The sequence below is a fragment of the Haemaphysalis longicornis genome, unplaced genomic scaffold, assembly GCF_048455015.1.
Source record: "Haemaphysalis longicornis isolate Haplotype H1 unplaced genomic scaffold, Haemaphysalis longicornis Haplotype H1 scaffold_4, whole genome shotgun sequence".
NCBI classification, from domain to species: domain Eukaryota; kingdom Metazoa; phylum Arthropoda; class Arachnida; order Ixodida; family Ixodidae; genus Haemaphysalis; species Haemaphysalis longicornis.
The window spans coordinates 86,551,933-86,562,252 of NW_027526361.1; the positions used below are offsets into that span (position 1 = coordinate 86,551,933).

Sequence of the window (10,320 nt, forward strand, 5' to 3'; positions counted from 1 at the left end):
AAATAAATAACTGATACTGAAGCACGACGACTGCAGTTCCAGGTAAGACAAATACTATTTATTGTTCGACAGTGTCAGTGTAATGGGTTACGCTTCGGAACCGGTTAATATTCTGTGGATGCTCGTTCTAATTTGAAAGCATATTGTTTTTAACGAAATAGCCTTCAGCATTACCTAGTGCACTTTTCTTGGATTGCAAAGTTTTGTTTTTTTACTTCTGAGACCGTATCACGATGGCATCAACAATGGCGGCGCCCAACTGTTTGTTAATGTGTTTATTGACCATGGACCATGGACAGTGTTTTTGACAGTTTTTCTTTGAAAACTCGTGCAGTTTTATACTAATGCAGAGGAAAACCTGGCTCCCGATGTTGTTTTTGCGTGCGACGTTTGTGGGCCAAGTATACCGGAAAAAAGATAGTCGCTTGCTCGCGCAGCTTAGCAGTGGAGAAGCGTGCCCTTTGTTGTGAGAGTAACGGCGTTTTATACTCGGCCGCAGCTGCAATGGATGCTTCATTCCATGCTTCGTTGACTCACTATGAACGGCAGAGCTACGAAGATAACGAAGAGCGTTTTGATCCAGTTTGGTTGCGTACGCGCTTAGTTGTTTTCACTCCCGGCGGTGTATGTGCCGATCGTTCGGGTCATTCGGTAACGCGAAAATGACAGGCGTATGATGCACTGGTCAGCGCAATTTGTGACTGGTTTGCAAAGCTTTCGGTAAGCTCAGAGAATCTATTAGTTTTTTATCTTTCATTTTCCACGTCGGTGGTCACGCTGGTACAGCAAGGCTGACACCCGCTAATAATAGTCCAAATCGCCGTGACTCAGTTGCGTTGTCTTTTGCCGCAATCGTGTTTACCTCGTGCCTAACAACGAGTCTTACGTGGGAAAGTTCTAACACGGTTCATTTTGACGCCGCCCGGGTTGCGACGTACGCACTTCTCAACCCTACCGAGCAGACGAAGCTTCCTGCAGTTGGTGCGAGTGAAACAAGAGTAATGGCCTGCCGAGGCCTATATTACTGGCGTACAGCGTCATTTCCAAGATAGCAGCACGAAAAAGCACCGTGCTGTCCATAACCATTTGTTCTCTCATCAAATGTCATTATTCAGTTGACAGTCACGCCCCAAAAGACCAAAGCACACAAAACTTGAATCCCGTATCAAGCAGCTTGTTGCAGCCGTCATGAATGCACCCTCCGCATGCACAACGGCTTGTAGAATAAGGTTTGTGACTTCGCATTTGTGCAGCGGTGTGGTTTCTCATGTTTTATATTTGCAGGGATCAGTCTCCCCGGCAAGACCCTGAGCTGCTACGACGACACCATTGTGCTGAAAAGGGCCACCGCCTCCATTCTGAAAAGGCTGTCATGTTCAAGTCCATTATGCACGGCCTTGCATTCAAATCGTCTCCGCCCCATGGTCACCTCTAGTTCAACAAAGTGCCTGAGACTTGCTGTGCCATCCATCTGCTAACAATGAATGTGGCAGCTGTTCAACCTAGGAAGAAAGCCGTGTTCGAACTGCTGTTGTTGGATCACAAATGATGGTTTTAGCAACATTTGGTACAGCGTTGAGTGCTGCTTGTGTCATTGCTGCCATCTTCATCGGTGCTTGAGCTGGTCAGTCATTTGTTACAACCTGCTGTATTGTTTCCCTTTGTTCGTCATTGTTGTGCAATGCCCTTCATTTTCTGCCTGATGCGGCTGTGGTTGGCGTCTTTCTAAAGTCTGGTCCTACTTCCATCTAACATTTATTCGTAAAAAACACTCATTGTACACACATGAAACATGCACATGTCGGCAAGCAATTAGAGTCTACAGGGCACGTAACTATCCATCTGGTAACAATATTTTTTTTACGCAACTCATGCTCTTATGTACAGATAACTAGGCAACAACTGTGTATCACCTGGCACCACCAAGCACACACACGAAAAAACAAAAAGCAGAGAACGAACGTGCAGCTCTTTGGAATTATTCAGGGGCAAGATATGCAATTCATTTGGCCGATAAACCCAAAGACGGAATGCTTATGCAAGCATCACCAAGGCGAGCCATTTCAGATGCCGTAGGGATTTCTCTTGCGAGCTGGTTTTTTATGCTTTTCTATAACTACAGTCTTGTTAAAGCGAGGCATGCATTTTGATTTCTGGCAATGTGCACCGAACTGCCTAGTCTGCCCAGTCTTTACGTTCCGCAGATGCTTGCGCAAGTGCACGTTCAACCATCGCGATGTCTTCCCTTTCTACATCTGATCGCATGGTGGAGGGATTAGATGTCGATGATGCAATACCACCTTGCCTAGAAGTGTGCTTTAATTTACAAAATACAGTCCATCGAGTAACTAAGTATAAAACGCGCCCTTAAGAATAAAACAGGGTAGAAGAAAATACAAAATCAAAGCAGACTAGTCTGCCATTTTGCTGCGACTCTGATGTTCCCATCAGTCGTTTCCAGATTAAAAAAAAAATAGTTTTTGTGTGCTGTGTTCATACTCGCTGTGCAATTTTTTCTGGCTGATTTCTTGGGAAAATTGGTGAGGCCTGATTTTTATATATGCAGCTTGGCAATCTTTGACAAATTGTAAATTTGAGTGTTGAGTGGAGAGCAGTTCAACGATGAGGCTCCAACTGAGAAAATAATGCTAACTTGGCCGAAGGCAGCACGTCTACCATAAGGCACTCGCTTTTCTCATGTAGCGATTTTAGGTCCTTGCATTGAACCTGTAGTACACGGAAGACCTTTCCCCGCAATGTGGCCAATCTTCAGGACATCTTTCCATGGTGCCACCATTAGTTTTCACAGCTGTCAGTGCTGGCCAACGTTACTAGATTAGATGCTGAAGGGGAGTCGAGTCCAGCTGTGCCTAGTTTTATAAGGGCTAAATGATTATGTGTCCCCCCCCAAATATGCTTGCATTACATTGATACGTTCGCTCAATGGCAAAAAATTCCTTAGATCTGCTTCCATGAGTTGAAGGTGAAAGCATTGTGGCTTTCCATGGCAATATTTATCAAGGTTTTCTTTACTGCGACACCGTGTTTTCATCTCTGTCTTTTCTTTTCTTCATATTTTAGGGCAAACCACCTAGACAGGCAGGCTGGTTGCAGTAATGACACCAGTCTGAGCTGCCGCATCACGCCATGCAGATTTATACAGCTAGCACTCTTGGTGAAGTAAACTTTTGTGCCGATGCAGCTTTTTCTAGCTTTAAGGCAGTTTGTTGCGTCTTTTAGTAAACCGGCAGTCATGCACTGTTCTGGTCTATGGAAGTACGTGTATGTTCGCCCCCACCAAGCCTTCATGTCTGACATCCCTGGACATCCCTGGAAAAAAAGTAGTAAACTTCAACCTGCATATTTTTACGGCGCACTGCCGGAAAAATATGCAGGTTGAAGTTTACTACTTTTTTTCGCTTCATGTATTTGCCACACGGCGTATGAGAGGAGGTTTAAAGAAAACAAGGGAGAAGAAAGTAGGAAAGCCACAGAAGGAAAAGAAACGAGGAAAGCAAGCGAGAGGGGCTACAAAAAGCACAGATAGTCATGAAACTATCTGTGATAGTCATGAAACTATCATGATAGTCATTTATTGCCTCTTGTAAGAGGCAACTCTGAGGGGTAGCAGGCAGAGAGCCATGGCGGTTTTAACCTAATCCTACTTCATGCCTTGCTGTTGAGAAGCAGTGGTGTTGGTTTTAAGTCTTTACCACTGTGTCTTGTGTTGTTTAATAGGGTTTGTGTGCGTGGTGGTCGGGCTTGCGGTCTGTGGCAGGAACAGCCATGATGAGGGGATTGCTTTTAAATAGGGCTGGTCATAATGGGTGTCTGTTTGGTGGGTGATTTTGCAGCACCAGCAATGCTGGCTGAAAATGGGGAGAAATAATAAAGTTTTTGGGTAAGCGTGAGCTGGCAGCGTTCAGGGCAGAGCATGGCGTTATTTCATTCAAAGACAGGTACAAGACAGGCACTTACTGTGCAGTGCAGAACACTAATGGAACGTGTCGGTGTGGCGCGTGCCATTTTTAAACCGACTCAAAGAATACCACGCCAGCCTTATTTAAGAAGGCCATTCATAGAACTGAGCCTAGAGAACCGCAGCCAAGAAACATCATTGTTCTTCCAAAAGCTTTGGCACTGCTGGGGCTCAAAGCCAGGCTGTGCTTCAAAACCTCCATTTTTATACCAAAGTTACTGAAGCTGAACAGCAGAGCGCTTTTAGCAGTCGCTCACGTTAATGGTAGGCGTATTTGAAGCGAATAGGTAGAGGGCGCTGGGTGTGTGCCGGAAGCGGCAGGCTTGTGCCCACAGGGGAGCGGAATCTTGCTGAAATGTGCACATAAGATCTCGTTTGTGCGAAAGCCCCGTATGTGCCATTCCTGGGCAAGCTGTGGTACTGAAGCTTCTGAAACCTCTTGAGCAACAGACCGCAGAGGCATCAAGAAAGAGGAAGGTCTTCTGCATTGCTAGTCAATGCGCAGGCACCGTAGACCTGTGCAGAGCAGCTTGCCTTACGCTAACAGATGCGTGACCTGCTCTTTCGCACTTGTTCTTTCCCCTTTTGCGTCACTGCTGCTGGTGCACTGCTTCCATGTTTGTTGCAAGAAGGGCTCAGTTTTCTCCCCCCCTCTCTTCCCGTTGCAGGCCCTTCCTCCTCTCCTTCCTCCTTGGATGACCAGAGGCAGCTGCAGTGTCAGCAGTGCAGCTACGTAGCACCATGTCCGAGCCATCTGAAGAAGCATGAGCGCACGCACATGGGCGGGCGCCCCCACCAGTGCAGCCACTGCGGAAAGGCCTTTGTGGGGAAGAACAACCTGGTGACCCACCTGCGCATCCACACGGGCGCTAGGCCCTACGAGTGCCACCTGTGCCCCATGGCCTTTGCCCAGAAGACCACGCTGGTCAACCATGTGCGCCGCCACACGGGCGAGAGGCTCTTCCACTGCCGCTTCTGCCCCGAGGCCTTTGCTCGCCGCTACCATCAAAAGAGGCACGAGGAGAAGGCGCACTGCTCCCACCAGTAGTGCAGCTGGAAGGCCGGAGAAGAGCCCAGCCGTGTGTGTGCGCAAACGGAAACACTCTGCAACGCTGTCGGAAGATAGCGAGCTCTTTTTGCGGGTTGTTAAGAAAGCACTGTTAAGACCAACCTCCATGTAGGGAAATACTGATGAAGACGGGGCGAATGGCTTCTCCACTGTCAGTGTCGTGAGAATAGCTCTTTACCGATGATGTGCATACTGTGAAGCTGCTTGAGAAAAGCCTATCAGCAGCAGAAGACCAACAACGAAGGGGCAAACAGAGCCATCAGAGTGGAAGAAAGCATCTGTTCACCGCAAATCTATCCCAGCTGGAGGGAGAGAGTGAGCGAGGAAGAACCTCTTTATTTTTTGCAGCTTGGTTTTAAAGCAGAGGGACAGCCGAGGCCCATATGGCTTCGGGGACTGCAAGGACTTGTGCGGTGGGAGTTTCCTAAACCGCCAGGTTCAAGCTCCCCAATGCCAGTTTCCAGTTGTTGGGGTTGGGGTAGTGGGGAAACAGGTCACGTGGACGTTCACAGAGTCAATGAAAGTGGGTATCCCATTTGTGGCAGTCCGGTCAGTGTGGTCTTGGAAACTTTTTCGGGCGTGCATCTGTGAGCGTGGTTCTTGGGGAAGAAGTGCGTTTTTAGGAGGCGCCACGTGTTGGCTGCAGCATGCCCCAATGACGGGTGCGGTGGAGGATAGTGGCTGCGGAGAAGTCGGTAGTTCTGGGCGACTTTGCAATATGTCAGAGGTTCATGCTGCGAAGCTGTTATGCACCATGGTTGGGCAGAAAAGAAGGGCCTGTATGGGGAGTCAATGCTCGAACCCAGAGCCACTAGATCAGGTTTTATTTAGTGGCTCTACTAGAGCCTGATGGTGGGCTGCCTTATTACCGCCTATGCCAGTGTGAGCCAGGGCTACGGTGTAAGATGTACTTTTAGGTGTGGACACAGCAGCCCAAAAATCTGTCAAATAGAGTTGGTGGCACCGTGGTGCCGCACGTGGACCTTTGTTTGAAAGGAAATCTGCTGGCAGAACTCTTAACTAAGCTTCGAACTGACCCAGGCTTCAAGTGACTTGAACGACGACTGTCCAAAGCGCCAGGTGGTTTGCAGGCACCAGCGGCATGCATGTAAAACAACATTGTTTGAGCTCACCGTGTGAACTCGCACAACGCGATCTTAACGCGTCATTTATTGCATTGTTTAAACAGCTGTGAGATTTCGGGCGTCCTAAGTTCATTAAGACGCGCGCAGCTCCTCAGAACATTGGACACCGGCAGTGAGTTTGACAACATCGATTCGTCTCCGCTGCTTCGTGCATGGACTTACCCTAGTTGTGCTACGTTATTTACAACGAAGAAACATCAGCGTGCTCGCCGCCAGTTTAATCCATTTCACAAACTGCCTACTTTCCTTGTATGTCGGGGCGTTGTTCCGGCAGCAGACGCTTTCTTTTGCCGCTGCTTGTACGGAGTAGCTTGGGGGGCTGTAGCCAACGGTAAAGTCGACGGCACTGCATCGTTTGCGAGCGCGCACCTCTTCGACATTCAGTAGTACATCCCCTCAAAGCACCAAAAAGAACCCTTTCGCGCATCCTGACCGCAAGTAGCATCATTTTCTGCTGGAGATGGCTGCTGAGCACGCATTCATTCGTTTAGGATCGCAGGTAACGTTAATTACTGGCACGTTTTTTTGCCATCCGTTGCAGTGCGTACTTAATGAAACATTTGAACCCCATTTTTTCTTTGCGCAAGCATAAAAAGCTCAGCATAAAATCTCATTTGTGTGAGCGCTCAACAGCTACCGCGGCACACATTCCCTTCGGTTTAGTGTTTTATACCTTCTTTTGATTGTTACCGACTCAAAACACATGCTTAGAATGCGTTGAAACACTGGCGCGAGCGCAAAGGCTTTCGCACGGCTTTCTTCAAATTATCGTCTGCACCCCCGGCCATTGGAACCAGCCAAGCTGTGGCGAGCAGAAATCGAGCAGACGACCGGTTACGGAAGCTGCCGAGGAGGCCCGACAAGAAGCCGAAGGGATCCGAACACCTCCGAGTGGGCGGTGCCCGGGCAGCGTCTTTTCTCTGCCGCTGGAGGGCGCTGCAATCAACGGTCTCAGCGGCGCCAGTTTGGCGACTTTATCAAAACGAAGAGCACACGTTCGTTTTGTAAGCTGTGTCCTCACCTAATAATATATCTTACACCGTGGCCAGGGCCCACAGCAGTGGTACGAATTGGGTTCGGGGCTTCTTCTATAATATTTATATGTGGGAGCCAGCGTTTGCTGCCTGCCGCCAGGCGACCAGCACATGAGCATTCCTGTCTATTGTTGTGGACATGAGGTGAAAAAAATGACGCCACCTTAGAAACAGAAGTGCCGAACGATCGTCTGCTGTTAGTTTGCCAAGAGCCCACGCCCAAAGCACAGAGCGGAAGAAGAAAGCCACGATTTGCTGCAGTCTCAACGTTCCCTTGGCCACTTCTGGCGGCAGCGAATGCCAGCCACCCAAAATCCAGCTCAGATGGATAGCCGCTGAAAAGGCGTTTTGTTTGCCACTTCTTCTCTGCATGGAGGTTGGCCTTTATGCAGCTACATGCAAAAAGTCCATCAGCGACCTGCAGTATCTACCTGCACCCAGCGCTTCTACTCATCCGGTTTAGTCCCCTGGAAACCAACCTTTCTGAGCACGTCATCTCGAGCTGTCCTTGTTCCCGCGCGCATCTACAAAAGATGATTGGCATCAGCTTCAGCCGCCGAAGCCGGACACTGGGGACAAGTTCCTGGGTCGTCTTGTGAGTGTCCCTAGTCCAAGTGACTGAAGGTGTGAGGGCCACCTCAGCCCGAAGCCTCCTGAGAGAAGCTTCCTCCACCTGGGAAACATTAGAGGGCAGGGAGTTGACTCACGGCGGAATTGGGGAATGTGCATCCCTTCTTGGAGGAGATTTCCGGGCGGAAAGACGGCAGTGGGGATCACAAGGAAGGGGGATAGGGGACGATTCTGGTGGGGGAAAAGAGTGGGAAAGATGGCTCGCCAATTGGTTCACTATATTCTGACCATGCTCCTGAACGGGCTGGTTTAAAAATGACTCCGGTTACCTGCCTTCTTGTCAGAGTACGATGAAGATTATTGTGTGTTGTTTTGGGGGCAACTGTAGTGTGCGCTTACTTTGCCGGGAACGTCGCAGTGTTGCCAGTTGTCTCTTGTGCGAGAAAATCGAGCCTGCATGCTATTAAGAAAGCACGTGCGTTTCTTCACTATGTGCTACCTGAAAATTGTGTTCCCGTATTTACCCGAATGTACGTTGTCCCCCAATAGGCCTCTTCTCACTGTTAAAAGCCACATGAAGGAAACAAAACGCTGTATGATTATGTTACGCTGTGTGTTGTGACAAGTTCATGCGGACCTCTCTTGGTTGAGTGTGGGTAGACTTTCTTTGGTCATCGTACTGGTATTTATGAAAAAAGTAGTGAAGTCAACTAGTAACCAAATGAACACGGAATTTTTCCTCATGTTTTTCACTGTTGAGTCATTAATCATACGGCAACTGTTATAATGGTGCACAGATGTTTCTTCTCTTGTTTTTCCCCCTTTTTCCTCCTGTTGCTGTTGAAGCATTTATTGCCTCTTGTAAAAGGCAACTCTGAGGGGTAGCAGGCAGAGAGCTGTGACTGTTTTAACCTAATCCTACTGCAGGCCTTGCTGTTGAGAAGCAGTGCTGTGGTTTTAAGTCTTCACCTCTGTGTCTTGTTTTGTTTAATAGGGTGTGTGTGCGTGGTGGTTGTGCATGCGGTCTGTGGCAGAAACAGCCATGATGAGGGGATTGCTTTTAAATAGGGCTGATCACATTGGGTGTCTGTTTGGTGGGTGATTATTGCAGCACCAGCAATGCTGGCTGAAAATGGGGAGAAATAATAAAATTTTTGGGTAGGCGTGAGCTGGCAGCGTTCAGGGCAGAGCATGGCGTTATTTCATTCTGGGACAGGTACAAGACAGGCACTTACTGTGCAGTGCAGAACATTAATGGAATGTGTCGGTGTGCCGCGTGCCATTTTTAAACCGATTCGAAGGATACCACGCCAGCCTTATTTAAGAAGGCCATTCATAGGACTGAGCCAAGAGAGCAGCAGCCAAGAAACATCATTGTTCTTCCAAAAGCTTTGGCACTGCTGGGGCTCAAAGCCAAGCTGTGCTTGTCAAAACCTGCATTTTTATACCAAAGTTACTGCAGCTGAACAGCAGAGCGCTTTTAGCAGTCGCTCACATTAATGGTAGGCGTACTTGAAGCGAACAGGCTGCTGGGTGTGAGCGGGAAGTGGCAGGCTTGCACCCACAGGCGAGCAGAATCTTGCTCAAGTGTGCACATAAGATCTCGTTTGTGCGAAAGCCCCGTATGTGCCATTCCTGGGCAAGCTGTGGTACTGAAGCTTCTGAAACCTCTTGAGCAACAGACCCCAGAGGCATCAAGAAAGAGGAAGGTCTTCTGCATTGCTAGTCAATGCGGAGGCACCGTAGACGTGTGCAGAGCAGCTTGCCTTGCGCTAACAGATACGTGACCTGCTCTTTCGCATTTGTTCTTTCCCCTTTTGCGTCACTGCTGCTGGTGCACTGCTTCCATGTTTGTTGCAAGAAGGGCTCAGTTTTCTCCCCCCTCTCTTCCCGTTGCAGGCCCTTCCTCTTCTTCTTCCTCCTTGGATGACCAGAGGCAGCTGCAGTGTCAGCAGTGCAGCTACGTAGCACCATGCCCGAGCCATCTGAAGAGTCACGAGCGCACGCACACGGGCGAGCGCCCCCACCAGTGCAGCCACTGCGACAAGGCCTTCGTGCATAAGCACCACCTTGTCCATCACCTGCGCATCCACACGGGCGAGCGCCCGTACCAGTGCAGCGACTGCGGCAAGGCCTTTGTGGAGAAGAGCAGCCTGGTCAAGCACCTGCGCCTTCACGGGGGCGAGAGGCCCTACGAGTGCCACCTGTGCCCCATGGCCTTTGCCCAGCACACCACGTTGGTCAGCCATGTGCGCAGCCACACGGGCGAGAGGCTCTTCCACTGCCGCTTCTGCCCTAAGGCCTTCACTCGCCGCTACCAACAAAAGAAGCACGAGAAGGCGCACAGCCCCCACCAGTAGTGCAGCTGGAGGGCGGGAGAAGAGCCCAACCGTGTGTGTGCGCACACACTCTGCAACGCTGTCGGAAGATAGCGAGCTCTTTTTGCTGGTCGTTGTGAAAGCACTGTTAAGACCAACCTCCATGTAGGGAAATACTGATGAAGATGGGGCAAATGGCTTCTCC

The 10,320-nt window shown here is 49.4% G+C and overlaps 2 protein-coding genes across 3 annotated transcripts; both read left to right on the forward strand.

The window, feature by feature from the left end:
* Positions 1–258: 258 nt before the first annotated feature.
* LOC144178966 (uncharacterized) lies at positions 259–6,621 on the forward strand. Of its 2 annotated transcripts, XM_077707117.1 has the most exons (3): positions 259–1,229; positions 1,285–1,624; positions 4,648–6,621. In XM_077707117.1, exon 3 carries the CDS (start codon positions 4,758–4,760, stop codon positions 5,025–5,027), a length of 270 nt encoding a protein of 89 aa, XP_077563243.1. In that variant the 5' UTR covers positions 259–1,229; positions 1,285–1,624; positions 4,648–4,757; the 3' UTR covers positions 5,028–6,621. The 2 variants fall into 2 exon arrangements, 1 of the variants encoding a protein (XP_077563243.1); XR_013324115.1 differs by lacking the exon at positions 4,648–6,621 and having other exon boundaries at positions 259–720; positions 1,285–3,325.
* Positions 6,622–8,649: 2,028 nt separating this feature from the next.
* LOC144178960 (uncharacterized) lies at positions 8,650–10,161 on the forward strand. The gene has a single exon (XM_077707110.1). The coding sequence runs from the start codon at positions 9,645–9,647 to the stop codon at positions 10,155–10,157; it is 513 nt and encodes a 170-aa protein (XP_077563236.1). The 5' UTR covers positions 8,650–9,644; the 3' UTR covers positions 10,158–10,161.
* Positions 10,162–10,320: the final 159 nt, after the last annotated feature.

Coding starts and splice junctions, on each gene's coding strand:
- LOC144178966 (XM_077707117.1), top strand. CDS start 4,758: ATGGGCGGGCGCCCCCACCAGTGCAGCCACTGCGGAAAGGCCTTTGTG.
- LOC144178960 (XM_077707110.1), top strand. CDS start 9,645: ATGTTTGTTGCAAGAAGGGCTCAGTTTTCTCCCCCCTCTCTTCCCGTT.